The 21,732-nt window shown below is 38.0% G+C and overlaps 1 protein-coding gene across 3 annotated transcripts in view; it reads left to right on the forward strand.

The window, feature by feature from the left end:
* Nucleotides 1-21,732, forward strand: part of ntrk3a (neurotrophic tyrosine kinase, receptor, type 3a) — a 221,842-nt gene that overhangs the window by 89,572 nt on the left and 110,538 nt on the right. For all 3 annotated transcript variants that reach the window (XR_007928346.1, XM_051884524.1, XM_051884523.1), the window contains exons 5-7: nucleotides 19,073-19,227; nucleotides 19,952-20,094; nucleotides 20,499-20,640. Coding sequence is in view for 2 of the 3 variants with exons in the window: in XM_051884524.1 (XP_051740484.1) it covers nucleotides 19,073-19,227; nucleotides 19,952-20,094; nucleotides 20,499-20,640 (440 nt within the window). In the remaining variant the exon portion in view is untranslated. The remainder of the gene's footprint in view (nucleotides 1-19,072; nucleotides 19,228-19,951; nucleotides 20,095-20,498; nucleotides 20,641-21,732) is intronic.

Here is a 21,732-nt window from a genome sequence, read left to right on the forward strand (position 1 = left end):
TTGTTTCGAATCAGGGATTCGGAGCGCCAAAGTCATGTGGTTTCAGTAAAAAAGGCTTCATTACGTGATAAGTGTTTCGAAATTTCAATGGTTCACCACTGGGGGGGCGTGACTTTGGCAGTTTAATATGCGCTCCGAACCACTGAATCGAAAACAAAAGATTTGTAAAGCTACGAAGCTTCATGAAATCGGCCATCACTAGATATTGTCATAAAGTCGTTATTTTGGGGGGGGGGGTTTGGTGCACAAAAAGTATTCTCGTCGCTTCATAACATTAAGGTTGAACCAATCAAGTGTAGCGTTAGTTCTGGCAGGTCACGTTAGTCAAGCTCGCATCAGCTGACACTCAGCTGATTCACATTGACGTATAGGAATACGACGCCTATCACCGTATTCGTATATATGGTCCATTCAGTATTATCGGCAGCTTTATCGCATTGCTCAGGAGCTAATTACCCTCCTCCATCCCCAGCTCCTCCTTTGTCCAGTCAGGACTTGCCCTTCTGATACTTCTCTTGATCAAACTCATTTCTCAATTATGTTGTTACATTAATTAATGTAATTAAATATTAAAATATTGCAATACTTTGGTTCTGTTCTGTTTACCCTAAGGGGGGGTTATCACTCTGCTCCCTGCTCTTATCCATGCTAGGCAGCATGGATGGGCAGGGAGTTTTTGCCCAGAACAGAACCATACCACCAATCCAAACTGTATGCTAACTGCCAGTCATCTTTGACGATAGTGATCCGGACAGAACAGTAGTCACAGGAACTGTTTTAAATACGTCTTTAGTAGCTTTCTGGGCATTGAAAGTGTTAATTGTCTTGCTGGCAATGCAGGCCTCACTGAGCCATCGGATTTTATGAAAAATATCTTAATTTGTGTTCTGAAGATGAACGAAGGTCTTGAGGGTGGAACGACATGAGGGTGAGTAATTAATGACAGAACTTTCATTTTTGGGTGAACTAACCCTTTAAGTACATAGTCTTGTACCTTTGTATTTTTGTCTGATTTTCAACTACTTTTTTGCTACAAATCAAAGTTTGTAGTGTTGTGATTCACCTCATAGCTGATTGGCTTGGTTCATGGCATATAACACTTTAACAAAGACTTTTTTAAAAATCACTATGGGAAAAATCAATGGAAAAAATACTTCCGGATCCAGTGCCACTGAAAAAGGGAACGGGCACTGTTACACTCTATATCAAGGATGTGAAGCTAATCCTTAACTACTGCTTTGTCCTCTAAAGTGGCCTGTTGTTTAAGCAATAAGTATATCTGCCAGTGTGATTTCAACCGTGGTTTTGGTATATGAAGCACATTCAATGCAACTAAGCAGTCAGCACTACATGCACAAAGGCCTGTATTACTAGCATAATGGTTTAAGCACATTAGTGCTTTACTTTGATATGTACTCTTGGAAGACTCTGATGCAACCGTCACAGTGCTGCCAAGATTTGAGACGCAGGCTGTGGGAATCACACATAATGTCTGCAGTCAGTGCCAGCACTGTCACTCTATAAGAACTGATGCGAACACCTGTAAAAGCGTCTTAGCGCGAATGTGAGTGTTTGTCCACACCCACGCGCAAGTGTGCTCACACATGTAATTGCTGTCAGTTTTTCTTCTTGACGGCCGGGAGGTGAGAGGGGCGGTGTGTGTGCGGCTCAGGACCAAGGGTATAATCACTGTATAGTGGAACGACCTGTGCAGAAAAGCCAGCCCACTCTGAAACTTCTTTATCACTGCAGGTAGCATGTAGGGAATGTGCCAATTACCCATGCCTCATGGAAACCCATACTACAAGAATGCGAGGTCTGAAATGTCTTCACTGGAGGCTTTTCTGACTGAATATTGATTATGTGATCTAATTTCAATAAATTTGGATTCATTAATTGGCATATTATGTAATTAATTTGGTTTTTAATCACTTGACTGCCCTAATTTGTACACTTTCCCATCAGAACCGTAGGTGGTTACGAGGGATTTGGTGTGGTTGTTAAGGTGTTGCTAGGGTGTTTAAAATGGTTGCTAAGTGTTTACTTGCTAGTTGCATATTGAGTTATGTGATTTTTATGTTCAATTAATTTGATCAATAATTGGTATATTATGCATTAATTTGTTATTTTAATCAATTGACAGCCCTAATTTGTTCATTTCGGAATAAAACTGAGTGGCGTTTTCCCATGCAGAACTGTTGTAGGTGGTTATCAAGGATTGTGTGTGGTTGCTAAGGTGTTGCTAGGGTGTTTTGAGTGGTTGTTAAGTGTGTACTTGCTAGTCCAAGTCAAAAGAGCCCCATCAAGTCTCCCAATTTTGTCTGTAGATTCCGCCTAGTCTATATGTAACTGAGGCCAGCTAGTAGGCGCTGTGTGAGTAATCCTGCGACTGACACTAGGGGTTGCAGCCTTTAGCTCCGACGCCGGAAACCCAGGTTCGAGGCCCACACAGAGCGGGGCGAGTAGGACCTGGGTAGAGGGCTTATATTGGTGTCGTGACCCAGATTGGAGTGAGGTTTAGGGGGGTGAGTGTAATGGAGGCCAGCTAGTAGTCGCTGGGCAAGTAAACCTCAGTCCTCTGATTTCAAGAGATCCTCTAGCAACTGACGCTAGGGGTTGCAGCCTTTAGCCTCGTTGTTAAAGCATCCGACTCTTACACTGGAGACCCAGGTTCGAGGCTTGTGCAGAGCGGGGCGAGTAGGACCTGGGTAGAGGGTTTATATTGGTGCCGTGACCCAGATGGGAGTGAGGTTTAGGGGGGTGAGTGTAATGGAGGCCAGCTAGTAGTCGCTGTGTGAGTAAACCTCACTCCTCTGATTTCAAGAGATGCTCTAGCGACTGATGCTAGGGGTTGCAGCCTTTAGCCTCGTTGTTAAAGCATCCGACTCACACGCCAGAGACCCAGGTTCGAGGCCAGTGCAGAGCGGGGCGAGTAGGACTTGGGTAGAGGAGTAACATATGGAAGTCTATGGAATTTTTTGTGTGTGTGTTTTATCATACGACAGACTAAAATTTTAAGTGTGATTACTTGGAAAAGTAGTAGTATGCCTCTTAATGCAACTAAGGGTATGTTTACAGGACAGCGATGTACTAAAAATTCTTTGCGTAGTCAAAACGATCCCTGTTCACATGGATCTGCAAAAACGACTAAAAACACTGTATTATTCATGCCAGGCCAGTAGATGACGATGTCACTTTTTAAAGAAACACTACATGCCTATAGACTGAACACATAATAAGCATGCGCACAATGTCATCGTTTTCACAAATAGGTAGTTTACATGAAGACGATAACAGTATCGTTTTCAAAAAGTTGCACTTTGAATCCCATTTTCAAAAGTTGGCATCTCCAGGCCCCCAAAACACTGTTGTCCTGTAAATGAATGGCAAAAACGCATAAACGGTTTCCCATTTTTAGTTGAAAACAGTGTCCTGTAAACAGCCCCTAAAACACTTGATTTTCTGTTAAAAGAAAAGGGACTTAAATTATTGAATCATTTTACTTGAACTGTCTAAACCAAATGATTCACTAGAACCAATCAGACTTTTCAGACCCACACATTATGAAATAAGCATTACTACTTCTATTAGATATTACTAGAAAATGAGAGGATTGATGAAAGACTGATTTTGATGTCTTTTACGATCACTGAAATTTTGCCTTAGATGGCAAAATTGTGGCAAAAATTGCACTTTACACAAGAGATGGATCAGACTCAGCGTAATTTACATTTTCTTTCTCCTCGGGCACTAGCTGTCCCAAAAAGGATGAAGAGAAACAGTAAGGGCTGCAGTAATCAAGACAGATATAGAGTGAGATCGAGAAAACTGCATTCAGCAGGAAAATTGTGGCCTGAAATCAGATCTCTCACGGAGACCATATTGTACAGAGTGAATGAACATAATTAGTCTGCTTTGTACAATAACGCAGCAGAGGACACTGGAGTAGACTAATCTGAGGTGCAGATGTAGGCCAAGTGTCTCATTTATGTTTATTTGCCGCAAATCCAGTTAAGCATTTGTCGTAAATAAGCTTGTAAAAGAACAGCAGGAAGCGCTGTAGTTTTCTGTTTTCTCAATTATCTATTTTCTGACATCTTTGCTTACTTTACAGCAGAACCGAAAAGAATGAGGCCTTTGACTGTAATGTCATTGTTGGATTGAACATTTATCTGACAGAATATAACTTAACCCCTCACTCCCATCCCCCTCTTTTGTTATTTTCCTTCAGTGATTACAATCTCAAGGCAAGCGTGAAGTATGCCTGGATGTTTGTCAGCTTGCCCTTGAGGTGATCTTGACTTTAAAGATGTCCGCTGATCCTTCGCGACAAGTTCTTGGTATCTCTCGCATTGTCAGAATTTTATTGACATGGAGAGTCGTTGTTGGGAAAAATCAAAGCAGAAAGTATCTCATTCAGTCACGTGGTTGGAGCTTGACACATTAAAGACTCAGATCTACACGATTAGCAGGTTTAACAGGAGTGGATTTCTTATCATAGTCCATGTAGACCGCTGTATGCGCACTGTTTGTCATTTTATATATTTTTCTCATAAAGATAAACTTCTCAACCGGTTGGTTACTGCTCAAAAATGGGTTACAGCAGGTCTGATCCGACACAGTCATGGGCAACTGGGTAAAAACAATGCTAAATGCTAATAATAAAATGAAATTAACCAGATAGCAACACAACAAGAGAGGAATAAACACTTTTCATATCTTTTATTGTTGAAACAAACAAACAAACAAACAAAAAAAGTAATTTTGGTGCAAATTTATTTGTCACTAAGCAGCAGCTAGTCAAATTAGCCAGATGCTAATACAGTTGTGCGACATGCCCTCATTCTCAAGAACTACAAAACTACAGTAGTTAAAGGATTAGTTCACTTCAGATTAAAAATTTCCTGATAATTTACTCACCCCCATGTCATCCAAGATGTTCATGTCTTTCTTTCTTCAGTTGAAAAGAAATTAATTTTGTTTTTGAGGAAAACATTCCAGGATTTTTCTCCATGTAGTGGACTTCACCGGGGTACAACAGGTTGAAGGTCCAAATTGCAGTTTCAGTGCAGCTTCAAAGGGCTCTACATGATCCCAGCCGAGGAATGAGGGCCTTATCTAGGGAAACGATCAACCATTTTCTAAAAAAAATTTAATTTATATACTTTTTAACCACAAATGCGCCACACGTTACGTAATCATGTTGGAAACCGTGGTAGGGTGAAAAACTCTCATTTTCTCCTCTAACTCCAAAATCGTCCGACATCGTTGTTTTACCTTTTTTTTTTTTTTTGTAAAGGGCGTTTGACTTAATCTTTGCATGTTCGCTTTGTAGACACTGGATCAGTACTTCCTCCTATGTTACATGTGACCTTTCCAGCATGATTATGTAATGCGTGGCGGATCGCAGAGCAGTGCAAGATGAGCATTTGTGGTTAAAATGTATATAAATTTTTTTATATTTTTTTATTTGATTGTTTTGCTAGATAAGACCCTTATTCCTTGGCTGGGATCGTGCAAACTGCAATTTGGACCTTCAACCCGTTGGTAGCCGTTAAAATCCACTATGTTTTCCTCAAAAACCTTAATTTCTTTTCGACTGAAGAAAGAAAGACATAAACATCTTGGATGACATGGGGGTGAGTAATTATCAGGAAATTTTTAACTCTGAAGTGAACTAATCCTTTAATAACTGCCTCTTTTACCTCATTTTTCACCATTACCTGAAGATAGCAGGTTAGCAGTGCAAGATACCTTTTACTTTATCTAGCCCTCCAGATTCTGAGCATTTTCTAGATTACCGGGTTTAGCGGAAGAGATTTAAAAAAAAAAATATATTCCTTGAAGACTGCGGTATGCTCACACTGTCAGCCTTTTTATGTTTTTCTTGTAAAGATTACATTCTTAACTAGGAGGATAAAAATGAGTCTCAGCATGTTTCATCTGACATACACTCATGGACAGCAGGGTAAATACAATGCTAAAAATGCTGATAATAAAATGAAATTAGCCATATTAATGTGATACAGTGGATAGCAAAATAACGAGAGAGGAGTTAACTCTTTCCTTATCCTTTGGTGTTGATAAAAAAAAAAAAAAAAACTTTTGTTTTGGCGCAGATTCACATTAGCCAGATGCTAACATAGACCAGTTGTGTGACATGCCCTCATCCTCAAAAAGGACATTTTTCATCTTTTCACCGTTACCTCAAGTTAGCGGTGCAGAACCTAGCACCTTTAGCTAGCCCCCTTGTTTTTGAGCATTTTCAAGTGTGAGCGAGGCGAAAATGGTAAATCTTCTGTACCCGCTCGGAGGATGATGATATGATACAAGCCTATTTACGGCCAAAGCACAAAAGCGCATTCGCCACAGTCCGCAGACTCAGTCATTCAGCCGCCGCTTTCAGCCTCTCGGCTAGCAGCTGCGAGCGCCATCAATCCGTTTTATTCTGTTGACCTTTCTCTAATCTCAGTCTGTATAAAGCTGCTCCCACAGACACAAACTTCATGTCTGGTTCATCGCTGGAAGGATCATCACTGTTTAAAAAAAAAAGGAATAAGAGTAATAGTGACAGTAAACAAGCTGCAGGAGAGTCTGTTTTAAGGCATTTATTTCACACATTTACAGCTGTCTAAAATATATAAAAAATAAAACACAGAAATTTGGTTTTCAGCCAGGGAGCCAGGTTAACAATTTAATCAGATTATTTAACAGGCCCAGAGTTGTCAATGAGCCAAGGTAGTTAAATAATATAATAAAGTAATTATGTTTTCCAGGATTTCAGAATGACCAAATGTGGGCTTTAATTGCATGGATAAAAAGTAAACAATTGATGAGAGAATGCTAATTATCAGGGTTCAAAATAGAATATAAAATAAATATATAACAGTTTAGCATTTTCATTTTAAAATAGAACTTTTTGAAGAGAACTGTCTATATTTTTTAATCATTGAATAGACATTACAAAAAGTGGCTGTTTAAGACAGTGGTGTGTTTTATTTCCATTTTTCCAAGTGACTTACAGTCCATAACAATATATATTGCAATCGAGTTCATCAGTCTGTCAGAAGTAAATTCACAGCCCTTTTGGAAGAAATAGTTTTGATGTTAGATGAAAGTCTATGGTTGTTGTAATTTGGATAATTTGAAAGTTTTCTCTGAAGGGACCTGACCTCTCTCGACTCCAGCGATGCGACCTGTGGAATCGGTGCCCGTTTTAGTAGCGATTGCACTGCAGGTGGTGTCCATCAGCTGAATGGAACCATGCCCAGCAATCTAACCAATGCCAATTTAGTGTGCAGGTACTTTTTAGTCCCTGTCAAACATGACTGAAAAAATGGCGGTAAAAAAACAGCACATACTCACTCATCTTGTTTGTCTGCAACTTAATGGGATTACTGATTGGGAGAAAACTGTTAAGCCTGGTGACACATTGTGGAGGGAGATCGTACATTAATCCTCGGTTTATAAGGATGCTTAAGTCATTATGCATGTGGAAAAAGATTAAAATGCATATATTCATTAGTCTTGGGACTGTTAAACAGAACTTGGCAATATTGCTGAGAATCCATTTTCACAGTTCCCTTTACTTCCTACAAACATTTCTGATTCCTATCAGAACCTGGCAGCATTTGTGACGCTTTAAGGAAGACGGCTTGTTTAATGTCGTACAGAGGATGCATGCTAATTAACATCACAGAAGAAAAAAACACTGCATATCTGCACTGAATTTAGTGGTATACTCAACAAAATATTTGCCAAATGAAAAAAGCTGTGATTTTTCTCCATATAACAGCAAGATAGGACTGTGAAGAAAGTGTTTTGACAGTTTTAAACCGAGCTGAGCGAATTTAGCCGGCGTAGAGGTATTTTTGTCTGTCGCGTTGATCTCTAGTCCCACCTGTTACCATAACTACGCATGATCTTGTCTCTCTATCGAGACAAGGCCAAGCTTTTGTTACACCAACTAGTGAAAGTGTGAGAAGAAAACAAGATGCTGTCTGTAATTTCCTGGCCATTTAAAGTAACACGCTGCTCTGAGGAACTCAGACCTGCATATACTAGCACTCTAAAAGCTTCCCAAATGAAAATCAATCATAAGCAATTCATAAGCTAAAAAGTCATCGGTATGCCAGGCTGTGCTACTTCAAAGCTCAGTGTCCATGGCTGTATACTTTGTATGCAGACCAAACAAATTCCTAGAATCATGGAACAGTATGGAAATTTAACATAAATGTTACAGAAAGGCAGATATAAAAATAAAAATTGAAGAATTTATGCACTATACATAAATATTAACCCTTAAGTATTAACCTTACAGTGTTAGCTTTAAAAGTAATGTGTTACAATATCATGTTACTCTTTAAAAAATGGACTAATTGTGTTACTTAGTTAATTTTTTTTTGGAAAGTAATGTTACAATATTGCATTACTCCCTAAAAAAGGAACTAATTGCTTTACTTAGTTACTTATTATGGAAAGTAATGTAACAATATCGCGTTACTCCCTAAAAAGGAACTAATTGCGTTACTTAGTAATGTGTTAAAATATTATGTTACTCCCTAAAAAGGGAACTAATTGCGTTACTTAGTTACTTTTTATGGAAAGTAATGCAAATTCACGCCTGTACAGTAGAGGGCGCAGATTATTAGTATGGTTGAATTGGATCATTGAAGGTCAGCAGCAAAGACATTGGTTAATAAAGTGAGATTAAATACATAAAGTATATTTGTGTAATTTAACATGTTTAATTATTGCAGGTTTGTGTAATATTCAGAGTTTGCATTCTGCTGTTTTCATTCATTTTGTGGAATACTGAATCTGTTTTTGTGCGAGTGAGATGAGTAAATGCAACTTGTTTATTTTGTTGTAAATTTAAAAATAATATGTTACTTTACTCGTTACTTGAAAAAGTAATCTGATTACATAACTCACATTACTTGTAATGCGTTACCCCCAACACTGGTAGGCTACATATAATAATATGTATATAGAAAATAATTGGTTATATATAATAAAATGTATATAGAAAATAATTAGGGTTAATGTGCCAGGATAGTTATGGTATTTTTGTTGTATTTTCATATTTGCAGTTAATCAATGTTAGAGATCAGGGGCCGTACTGATTTTTAATCTTTATTTTTTTTAAATAAGTTTTAATTTAATTTAATATTTAATTTTTCTTTTTTTACATAGTATATAGTAATAAAATTTACATAATAAATAGTGTGAATACTATTGGTTTGTTTTATTTTATGTTATTGATTTAATTTATTTATTGTAGATAGAGCAGGGGGTTTTATGCTTAACTGAGTAGAATTAAATTTATGCCACATTGATTTTAATGCTTTAAAAATCTCAAAAGATCAAAAGTTTGAAGGAGGCAAATGCATGCTCCCTGTTTCTTGCCTTCTTTCTTTATTTCTCTCTTTTCCTCTCTCACTCGCTTTCTTTTGTGGTGTTTGGCCCTTTATGTGTGGAATAATAGGGATGATGCTTTCATATTGATTGTTAGCCTGAGGTAATCACTCAGAAGATGAAGATAATAAGCTCAGCAGAGAACTAGAGAGAAACATGACTGATGCCTAGCAAAATGTTCATGCACTGGTAATGATGTCCTCCTGTATTGATTATTACTTCCCACTTACCCTGGCGATTACTTACATATTTAATGCAATTCAGTTAAAAAATCTAAAACATTTATTCAGTCTTTTTGTGCCATGTATCTATTGCAATATCAATGTCCATCTTTCACAATTTTCCTAATGCATTTTATATCAAGACGTTAATCCAGGACTGACGGGGAAAATATATTTCTTTGAGATGGATATGGATTTTCAATAGAATACTGAACGCAAAGGGTTGTGGGTATCAGGAGCAGGAAGATAATAAGGTTTATGTGGTTCGTATTTATAAATTTAAAAAAAAAAAAGATGAAAATATGTTTAAATTTGTTCCATTAAGATTTATAGAAAATGTTTTATTAAGCTCTAGTTCTTTTTACTCATTTAAAATTCTTAAAGGGGTCCTTGATAATGATTTCACTTTTTTAACATTAGTTAATGTGTAATGTTGCTGTTTGAGCATAAATGACATCTGCAAATTTACGAAGTTTTAGTGTCTGAACAATGTAAGGCTGAACACCATTACTGACAAAATTGTCAGTTTGGCTGCGTGAGATTCTCCAGCTTTGTTGTTGTTGAGCAACCGAAGCGTGAGCTGTTAAAGCTCAGCCCTCTTCTGGAAAGGGGGCCGGGAGTAGCAGCTCATTTGCATTTAAAGGGACACACACAAAAGCGGCGTGTTTTTGCTCACACCCAAATAGGGGCAAATTTGACAAGCTATAATAAATGATCTGTGGGGTATTTTGAGCTGAAACTTCAGACACTTTCTGGGGACACCAGAGACTTATATTACATCTTGTGAAAGGGGCATTATAGGTCCCCTTTGATTCATAATATGAATAATATGTAAGGATTATTCAATTCAACACACACACACACTTGCCTGCCATTTCCAGATTTTTCCATGCCAGAAATTGGAAGTTTCCATCATGTCTGTTGTTATCTGATGTCACCAGGGCATTCGGTAACACAATCTCATACTTCCCTGCCCACTCGTAGGCATATTTCAGCATCACTCACGCTTCCTCAGGTCACGGCAGACCACCATCAATCTCTGTCGTTCCCTTTCGCTTGCTCTCTGTTGTGCAAACACTACTCATGCCTGACAGAGCAGCGCTGCATGTTTTGGTCCCATCCAATCCATATTGACGTGTGTCATTTAGAGCTGTGGTCAATGACGAGTCTTTATCACTCCCGTCGCTCCCACTGCCCGCTGACAGCTTCCTGTCTAGAGCTTATGAAAAACACCAAAGCTGCTTAATGGAAACTGCCTTCTGCCACCGTAAATGGTAATAGAGTCAGTCCCAAGATGTGGTGGAGAAGTGCAGGTTGGGAAATGATACCTGCTGTTTGGAGCACATCCAGAAAATCCATATGGATCGAGACGAATGTGGATTTCCATACTTTGAAGCTGGCAGTGCAGGCATATTGTGAAGGTAATGATGCAGAAGGTGTGAGAGCCCTACAAATATCAGTTCGCTTTTCTCCACGGTTTGTCTCATGTAAGAATTAATTCGCAGTTTTGTTTGAGAAAGTTAGGCATGAAATGGCATTCATTGTCTTTTAATGGAGAGTTGAGCAAACAATCTGTCTTTTTTCTTTCATTTTTACCCTCTGTCAGGTAGCGTGTGATTGTATATGACACCCTGTTTGATTGATAATTAGGTTGTGATGACTGGAGGGACTTAAAACTTTAATTATAATATGATTAAACAATGCCCCCCTCATAGATCAGGCTAACGATGCAGGAAAGCCAATTTAATCCCTGTAAGAATGACTCGGAGCATCACAGGAACAGTAATGAGAGCTTGCAGAGAGAACCCTAATATCCGCCGCATGGGGCTCGGTCTCCCTGTGAGAAGTTGTGGGTTGATATCTGTTACAACACACAAACACACACTTGAATGGGAAACTTTCTCTTTTACATTCATTGCTCTTGATATAAGGTAATGACCCCCAACACTGCACATTTTGGATGTCACTTTTTTGACACCCAATTTGGTTTATAGAATCATTTGCTAAAGTGTTTCAGATAACGCTGCCCAAAGCCTATTGCTTTTTTAGACAATGGCTAATTATTGTCTTTATTTGGCTCAATGGGAAAATTTTTGTGGAAACTTACGCTACGTTCACACTGTCAGTCCAAATTAGTGTTGTCAAAAGTACCGACCGCGATACTGAAATTTTGTGACGCTTTGAGCACTGTTGAGCGGATTTGTAAACACCTCTGATTGGCCATTGTGTTCACGGGCTCATCAGATATGTCTGTGATTGGCTACAATGATCAACGCTTCAAAAACATGTTGTAAATAGACACCAATTCAAACACTTCCATGTGCTTTCAAGCGCTCCCGTGCGTTGATCATTGTAGCCAATCACAGACATATCTGATGAGTGTGTGAACACAAAGGCCAATCAGAGGTGTTTACGAATCCGCTCAACAGCACTCAAAGCAGTACCGACTTGGTATCATGGTCGATACTTTTGACAACACTAGTCCAAATCCGATTATTTGTGTATCCAATTGGAATCTGATCTAAAATTATTGACTGTCCACATTGTGTATCGCAACTGTTCAGATCCGATTTGTGTGTCCATGCCGCTCTTTCATTTTCCGGAATATCTGCATTGGTTTCTATGCCACTGACTTTGCGTTGTTAGGTATACGGCAACAACCGCAACATGGAGGGGTTTGCAATACAGATGTTGTATTATTTACTACATAACAATGTGTAGCCGGCGCGCGGGACTACTGCGTCTTATGAGGCATCGGCAGGTATGTGCGGCTTTATTCAGTGCTGTCATCTCTGCCAGATTCAAAACATGTCTCTGTTTTATATTGTCATTTTCTGCTCATCCGGCACTTTGTAACAACACAACCTTGTTTCTGCAGCGACTTTCCTATAACAAAGTCAGATGTTTACATTTTACGTGGCGTGAGAAAGTCACATAAATCACGCAAAATCCTTTCAGAGCAGTCAGACTGAAATGGATTTCCAGAAATTGGATATGTACATAAATCGGATTTCTAAATTATATATATGTATGTATATTTATATATTTGTTTTATATACTGTATATAAACATTCTCAGTGTTATTTTATTATGTTTATTATTTATGTATTTATTTTTATCGTTTATTTTTAAAAGTGTTATTATTAGTTTTGTATGTATTCATTTATATTTTATTACATATTAATTACATAATTACTACATCTTTTTTTTTTTTTACCTGTTTGGCTTCATATACTGTATATGTAAATGTTTGTTTGTTTCTTTGTTTTATTAGATTTTTTTCTGTATGTTGTCAACATCTCGTCTTCCTCTTCCATATGCACCGCAAACCATCTCTACATTTTTACCTGGAGCGATATGGCCTTAATTTTTAATCATATGCATGTGGAGGAAACTGTTTTCTTTGAAAGCATTAGATGCTCAGGTTAGGACCTCAGTGGCTGGAGCTTAAACTGTCGCCCACTGTGATATGTCACAACGTATGACCCCAGCAGCTTGAAACTGTAGAGCACCCTGCCTGAGCCGTATCTCCTAGCTTAACCTTTCATTGGCACCGTATAATGAATCTGAATGGATCTGTCGGTCTACATCCAAGCCTAGCGTTAAAGCCTGACTCTGTCAGCCATTTTGTCCTAAGGCAAAGTGCTTTCTAACATTACAGGTGTACCTAGCTGCCCTCTACACTTTACTTGAACTCGTTGGGTTTAACCTTTCATTTGCTGCCTTGCTTCACTTTGTTTTCGAGTCTAACCAGCACCAAAATAAGCGAACACGCAGCAGGTGTATTTCTCAATTGTCATTAAATCTGGATTATGCCATCTTTCTCATCCTCCAGGTTCCTTCTTATTGGAAAAGTGTTTCCAGGGAGAGCGTTAGTTGAGTTAGTACATATGGGCTTAACTCATCTACAATGCATAGCTGACATTTACCCGGCATGTTTTGAGAGCTCCCTGAACATACGCTAACGCAGTCTTCTGATTATTTATGTATAAATTCTGCTCGTGTTCTGTGCGCTACTGTATGCAGATGAACAATTTATAAGAGGAAGAATGAATAAAGCATAGTTTTAGAGTGCTTTTGAATTGATTCATATTATAAAGGCTCAATTATACTCTCTGTCTTAGCTAGGAAGCTAACCGCTGTTTGTCACCTCCATTGTGGTGACACTTTTCATTAAGGCATGAGATGTGTGTATATTCCCATTTATTTATCGGTATGTGCGTTCCTCGGCCCACTGTTCAATGCTCCAGTGGATTTATTCAATGGTGTCCCATCGTTTGGCTGTGTGCGGATACGGAAGGCCATGCATAATGTATGGCTACTATGCGGCTGTACTTTAGACCATGTTATTTTGGAATTTTTTCAAGCACCCAGGCTCTATGCATCAATGTCCCCTGTGTGTTTCCTTTTTTCTTCCCCAACTAGCAGTCACCTTGACCTTTCGAAAGGCTAATTTAATATTTTATTCAAGTTTTATTCAAGTATTCAAGAAAATAGTTATTCTCTCTAGCTGCAAATTAGCTCGCCTAACAAAAGCACCCTGCTGAAAAAATAGCTTTAACTAGCCTAATGTATTTTGGTGGTTTTCCAGCATGTGAAAAGCTGGTCCGTTTTGATGGTTTTAGAGAGGTTTTGGGTACTTGTCAGTTGGTCTGGCCGGAAAACCTACTAAAGACCAGCTTTGCCATGCTGGGAGACAATAAAACCAACTTATTTTTGTTAGGCAAGGTGGGGAGTCCAACTAAACCAGCTGTTTTTATTAATAGTATTACTATTATTATTATTTTAATCCATTAAATCTGGTGGTTAGCTTATCTTAGGCCAGATTGGTTAGGTTGATCTATTTTGACTATTTTATATTTAATTTACTTGTCAGCTGGTCAGGCTGGGTGAGATCAGCTAAACCAGCTAAAGACCAGATTGAAACCATAAAATGGGCTGAACATCATCTTGGATAGGTGGTAAGATTAAGAAGTTATGATGTTCCCAATTTTAAGTAAGCAGAACTATCAAGTTTTGAGTTTTTAGTACTCATGCATGTTAAATGCTCCTAACTTGAAGTACTGAGTTAGCAAACTCATACATTTTGATAGCAATTAACATAAAATGTTTAGTTAACCTTTTTATTTTGAGTTCTTGCAAATCAAATGGGTTATTTACTTCACTGTAAACTCTAATAAGAAAATTCAGAAAATGTCAACTTGCTAATTTTCTAACATGTTAACAATAGCATGGTATAGCACTTACTGAATGAGTACAGCAACTTAAAACATGTAACTCAAACCAAGCAGCATGCGCCACTTTGTCACCATGATGGTAACTCTCCAAAAACCCACATTAACAGAAACTCTTTTAAATTAGCATAACAAAACATCCATCACTACTAAATCTCCCTAACCATTAAAAAACATTATATAATACTTAATTTTAGCATTTAGTCTCCCTTTTGAGTGCCATGGGCAAAGCATGCTGGGAAATAGAAATCCTAGCCCAGTTTCAGTTAAACTTAAGTTCATCTAAATGAAAAGAAATGAGTTCATACAACTCAAAACAATGAAACAGTTCAGTTGACTTGAAATATGTCAGTGTTGTGAACTCAAAAGAAAAAGAATGTTCTAAATGCTCATAACAGTTAATTTAACTGAACTAATTTGTTTAATTTAAGTTTGTCCTACTCAAACCAATTAAGTATTTTGAGCGTTAGGGTTTACAGTGATTTCTGTAGCAGGTAAATCAACCTGATATGGTAAGTTGGTGTCTTAGCCTGGCCAAACCAGTAAAGCTGGTCTGTTTAGATGTATTTTGGTACTTGTCAGTTGGTCTGGCAGGGAAATCATCCAAAGACTAGCTTGGCCATGCTGTGAAACCAGTTAAATCAGCCTAAGCTTGTCTACCCTTGCCAAATTGGTTAGGTTGGTCTATATTGATTTTTTTAGATGATTTGAGAACAGGCTTTGGATACTTTTGGACTGGATGACCAGCTAAACCAACTAAAGAGCTTGGCCATATTGGGAAAACAGAAAACATGCTGAAGACCAATCTGGATAGGCTGTGGAGACCAGTTTAACCAGCTAAAACCAGCAATACCACCTTAGTTGAATTTTTGTAGCAGGTAAACCAGCCTAATCTGGTTAGCTGGTCTCTTAAACCAGTTATGCCGGTCTGTTTGGATGGTTTTAGGGAGTTTTGAGACAGTTGTCAGCTGGCCTGACTCTGAAGCTAAACCAGGTAAAACCAACAAACCTTCTTAGGCTGGTTTACCAAAAAGTTATTTTTTTTTTAGCAGTTAAACTAATTAACTGGTTAGGCTTGCTTGTTTTGTTTGTGCAGAGAGGTTTTGTGTGCTGTTTATTTGTATTAGTATCCTAGCTAAATTATATTATTATTATTATATTCTTTTTCCCTGCCCATCAGAACAGGCCTGCTGTGACCTATTTTTTTTGGGTTGCGACCCACTAGTTTAGAACCAATAATCTAGAGTTTCATATTGTCTGTAAGACGTGGGCTATAAATTAAGCATGTCGTGCATGTTCTATCTCCATTATGAACTCTTCATGATACTGCTTAGTATAAAGAAAATGTGCACTCTTCTCATTAGACATGTTAATTTAGTTTTAAAGGGTGGAGAAACTACTTAGACTCTCCTTTGATCATTATTCATCAAAGCTCCAAAATGCACGAGCAGGTTGCGCTTGTCCTTGTGCAGAACATGCAGACAAAATTGTTAAAAGATTCACGAGAAAAATGTCCCCCTCATTTTTGCAAATAAGCAACAATACCGTTTCCCAGCGCTTACAGTTCGACCTATTTCATATGCATGGGATTCAGCTCATATGCCTCTATCTCCTGCCCTATCTTGCAAATGAGAAAGGTTATCTCGCTCGCACCAATTGATGAATGAATGAGCGTGCAAAGGTTTAGGCCGTCGTGCTCCGCCAGGCTTCAGGCCAGGTGAGACATATCCTGCGGGTTTAATATTTCGTACTCTTAAAGGGGAGAGACTCCCACTGAGATCAGATCCAGAGCCTTCCGCAACGCTGCAGGATCCTGCCGGCTGGAAGCCCTTTAAGCGAGGAGTGAGCGTAAAACGGAACAAAGGCGATTACACCCTGTTCTTTGCTCTCAGTAACTATGGTAGATAAAAGTATAAAAGCAGTTGTCATACAATTTCCTAAATCATTAAAATTGGGGACTGCAGAGGCAAATTAGCCTGTAATCTGACAAAAAGTGTAATTAAGGATTATTCTAACAGTTAATGTTATATATTAAAGCTTGAAAAAATGACATTTTATTATTTCATTATATTCTTTTTGAGAGCATTTGAACATGGATTACACAGTTTTGGGGCTACACAATTAATCAAAGCCGAAATTACAATATAGTGTTGTGAGATTTATTAAATGGTGTATTTTTTTTTTTCTAGATCCATCACCTATTTTATTTTATTTTATTTTATTTTATTTTATTTTATTTTATTTTATTTTATTTTATTTTATTTTATTTTATTTTATTTTATTTTATTTTATTTTATTTTATTTTATTTTATTTTATGCATTTAACTCCTAGTTTATCTCCCAGTATTATTTTTTATTAAAAAAACATTCCATCTGCTTTATCTGTTTCCCATGTTTTTATTTGTTTGTTTAAAATATACATTCTATCTTTTATTATATATCCAAGTTTATATATATATACTTTTTTTATTTTTTATTACCAGAGGTACATAGCAGCATAGAAATGAGGGTCTTTGAATAATGTCAAATGAGGACCTTGAAGTGAAAAAGGTTGCGAACCACTGGAGGAGAAGTGAAGGAGTGAAGGAGAAGATACAAGCAGGGAAGAGGATAGTTTCAAGTACTGAATTGGCACCCCTGACTCACCATTTCCAGGAAGTTGAAGACCCTCTAAACTCTCAGTGGAGCCTTCATGATCGCGGGGAGATATGTCAGAGTTGACATTTAGACATTTGGAGGAGGTTGATGTAGATGATGTCTGTTTTTGGTGCAGGAGTGGGGGTGGCTGCGCTCAAAGGTTGTTTGAAAGAGCGTGAAATGCGATACTGAGAGGGCTAGAGATGGTTGTTGTTCGCAGTGATATAGCTGCTCTGGGAGTAGGTGTTGGAGTCATTGGCAATGAGATGGTTCCGAAAGGAAGCCCTTCATTGGGCCAAGTGATGTAGTTGTTGTGGGTGGAGGTGCTATCTAATGGCGGTTTTATGTGGGTTTGACCTCACACTCTTCCGTCTGTCCAGTTAAATGTATGCAATTATAATCCCATATGTTACTGAGCACCGAGAAGATCCTTTTAGAAAGCCTAACATGTTTTACTCACACAGAAGGTCCAACTTCTTGCTAATAGGGACTGAATTAAGAAAAATTACAGGCAAAATAATATTTATTTTTTACATATTTAAATGTTTCTTTTGACCATGAAACTTATTTTACATGCATTTTTACAGTTTTTACATGCATGGCTCTAGCAAAGCTAGTGTTACGGGTTCAGTTTTATTAAAGTATGAATAAAATGTGAACCTTGAATATATTTTAAGTGTGACAGATTTTTAATGTGACAAACAGCACAGGTATATGCAAGATAAGTCCATCTTTGTTTCCCTATCTTGGACAAAAACATGAACACACATTGTGATTTTGTTTGTCATATTTTGATTTTGGTGGCTTAAACTGACTTTAGATAAACTTATGATTTAAGATTGAGGTAAAAGCTGTTAGTGTTGTCAAAAGTACTGACTTCGGTACCAAGTCAGTACTGAAATTTTAAAAATGTGACGCTTTGAGCACTGTTGAGTGGATTCGTAAACACCTCTGATTGGCCATTGTGTTCATGCGCTCAACAGATATGTCTATGATTGACTACAATGATCAACGCTTCAAAAACATGTTGTAAATAGATATCACTGACAGTTTGTTGCATTATATATTGCCATTGCCGCAATTAAAGTTACCAGCTTTAAATTGACCAATTTATTTACTTGACCATTTTTACTTAGATTTTGCAAGAATTAATTTTAGACTGTACCAAAATATTATGCCACATTATATCACATCTTGCGGCTTAGTTTTTGCCTTAATCCAGGAGCTCATGTTTTGTTTGACTTCATTTGCGGGGACTCTGATCGCCCTGGGCACCAGTGGTGGATTTGGCACGCCGAATAGCTGGACAGACGTGGCCAGGAAAGGGCTGCAGTCCAGAAAGCATTCGTACACAAAGCCCTGGGCACAGAACTCGTTCTGGCTGCAAAATGGAACAACGCCAGCAGCTCTCCGGGCAGTGGTTGACTGATGGGTGCTGGAAAAGTTGATGTTTTGAATAACGGTGTCCTTCACCTAGTTTGCTCCTGGTTCTCTGAATGGACTTACTTGGCATGGTGTGCATATGTGTGAGTCCTCACTAAGAACTATATTGTGTTGTGGCAGGAAACTGGAAGGAGTGGTGTTTAACTGCAGCTGCGGTATCCGTTGGATCCAGCTGTGGCAGCAGCGAGGCGAGGCCGGACTCCATAACCAGCAGCTGTTCTGCAACAACGGAGTCTCCAAGATCCCTCTACAGCTCATGAACATCTCTCAGTGTGGTATGGGACACTTTTTGTAAATTGTGGTTGTTGAGAAAAGAATGGTTTGGGTTCAAAGGTTGAAAGGGATATTTCACCCAATTTCGTCATTATTTACTCACCTTCATGTCATCCTAACCTGCATGACTTCTTTTCTGGTCAAATGTTGTTTTAGACCCTATTGACCATCATTGAATGGACAAAAATTGTTCAAAATATCTTATTTTATGTTCTGCAGAAGATAGTCATTCAGGTTTGAATCAAATTGAGGGTGAGTAAAGGATCACAGAATTGTCATTTTTGGTAATCCCTTTAAATTCTTCAACAGCATATATGGCAATGTCGATTACCACAGAATTTTTGTTCTTCCTAATTTTTGAAGTAGAAAAAGTTTGCTGAAAAATATAGCTTTGAAACTTAAACAATTATAATCGTAAGCATGAATCTAGTGTGGTAAAATTGCTTCCTGATGTTGTGTGTGTAAAGTATAACCTATCATTTAATGCCTTGAACTTAAAAGCCTGTAAACTGAAATATTATTATTGTTTTTAAAAGAAGGGATGAGTCAAAATTATTTTTTTGTTCTTACATTAATGACATTCTTGCCACAAATGCTGTCAATAGAGCTCAGCTATTTCACTTATTTAGATTAACTTAAATACATTTTTTTAAAAATAAAATAAAATACCTTCTATTATGTTTCATACCAATGACTGCTTGTCTATTTCCAACCTTGCTTGTCAAGATTTGCCGGAAATCAGCGTAAGTCACAGTAACCTGACGGTGATAGAAGGTGACAGGGTCACAATCACCTGTAATGGTTCAGGGGTGCCCGTACCGGAAGTGGATTGGACTGTTGGTGGACTGCACTCAATTAACACACACCAAGTAAGGCGGGCTTTTGCTTGTAGCTTTCTGACTAGAAATAAACATTTCATCAGGATAGATGGCATATTTAATTTAGTAGATGAAAAAAACATGTCTAATACAACTAAAAAAACAGTTTGGAGGCCAACTAAACCAGCTTAAACCACTTTACACTAGTAAATTGAGCTTAAGCTGTTTTTTTTTCTCTCTGCTGGATGGGCAGTACAACCATAAATGGACTGTATTTCTTATCCCTAACAGCCTGGTTTTATTAGTTTCAAATAAAATATGGCATCTACCACAACTAAGATCTATTAAATCACCCACTTGAGCCTTACAATGACTAGTTAGACCATAAACCATTTGTTGAATCTGTGCAAGCTTGGTTGTGTTTTCAGAAGCTATTGTGTCTTCCTCTCTTGCAGTCCAATCAATATCCACCAAATGTCCACTCCATCAACTTAACTCTGGTCAACGTCAGCCGAGACGATAACAGCTTCATGCTGACCTGCATTGCAGAGAATATAGTTGGGATGACTAATGCCTCAATACAGCTTTCAGTGCAGTGTAAGTGCCTCTTTTCTTGCTCTCTACCTCTCGAATGCCTTTACATTCAGCCTAACGTACCAATTATACCTCACTGCCTCTGAGTAGCTCACTAAACCTGGCTGTGTCTGCCTCTTTAGCTTGATACCGTCAATTGCTACTGTAGCTCACGGCTACCAACTCTTAATTTGTATTGCCTTTTATTTTAAAGGTAGGCATTTAGGGAGGAAAGATCACCAAATCACTTTCTTTCTTTTTTTTTTTTTTTCATTTTGAAGTAGTGAGTATTATTGATTGAAATGGCTCTGGGAAATGCAGAATCAATGCTGCAACAAGGTAAAGGTGAAGTGTGTAATTTATTTGTTATTAAGATACTATTATTCCAGCTTAATATGTAGGCAACTCTGAGTAAGTCATTGTGTCGGTTGATGTTGCTGAAAAGTGTAAACACTGTGGCGATTTCAAAACATTGCTGTTTGTTTAAGCATTTCGACCAGCACTGCATAGCAACTGGCTTAGCCAATGGCATGTGTTTGGGGCGGGGCTATCTGATTGACTGACCAACGACAGAGACCAAATGGCCACCTCATAAAATAGTTACATTTTCTCATGAGATTAGGTTTAATTGTTTTTTATAGTTTCTGTTTGGTGATGTTAGTTCACTCTTCTTAAATATTGCTTAGTGACTGCTTTGTCAAATCAAATTCTATAAATTACCAGCGGGGGAAAAAATCACAGTGAGGCTAATGAAATTGGTTCACCAGAAACAGTCCTACTCCTACAAAAAACAAGAATCTCAGGTTCTACACAACCCAATGTGTTGTAGGAAAGTCATTTGTGTTGTTTATTGATCTATGAAAGCGAGGGCTGTTTTTCATCTGGACTTTTCACACGAAAAAAGGCTGTAAGTGAAATATTAGAGAGATTTATCAATGTTATCATGTTTCAGTGTGTAGTAGGCTACATGTGATTGCTTTGTGGCAGAGTTAGGTGGTGTATTTTCTGTGTTTGTGTGATGGCAAGGGTATGCCATGGTCTTAGGAATCAGAAACTTGGAAACCTTCCAGTTTTTGTTCACTTAAAGGTTTAGTTCACCCAAAAATGAAAATTCTG

Source organism: Ctenopharyngodon idella, chromosome 24 (assembly GCF_019924925.1).
Source record: "Ctenopharyngodon idella isolate HZGC_01 chromosome 24, HZGC01, whole genome shotgun sequence".
Lineage (NCBI taxonomy): Eukaryota > Metazoa > Chordata > Actinopteri > Cypriniformes > Xenocyprididae > Ctenopharyngodon > Ctenopharyngodon idella.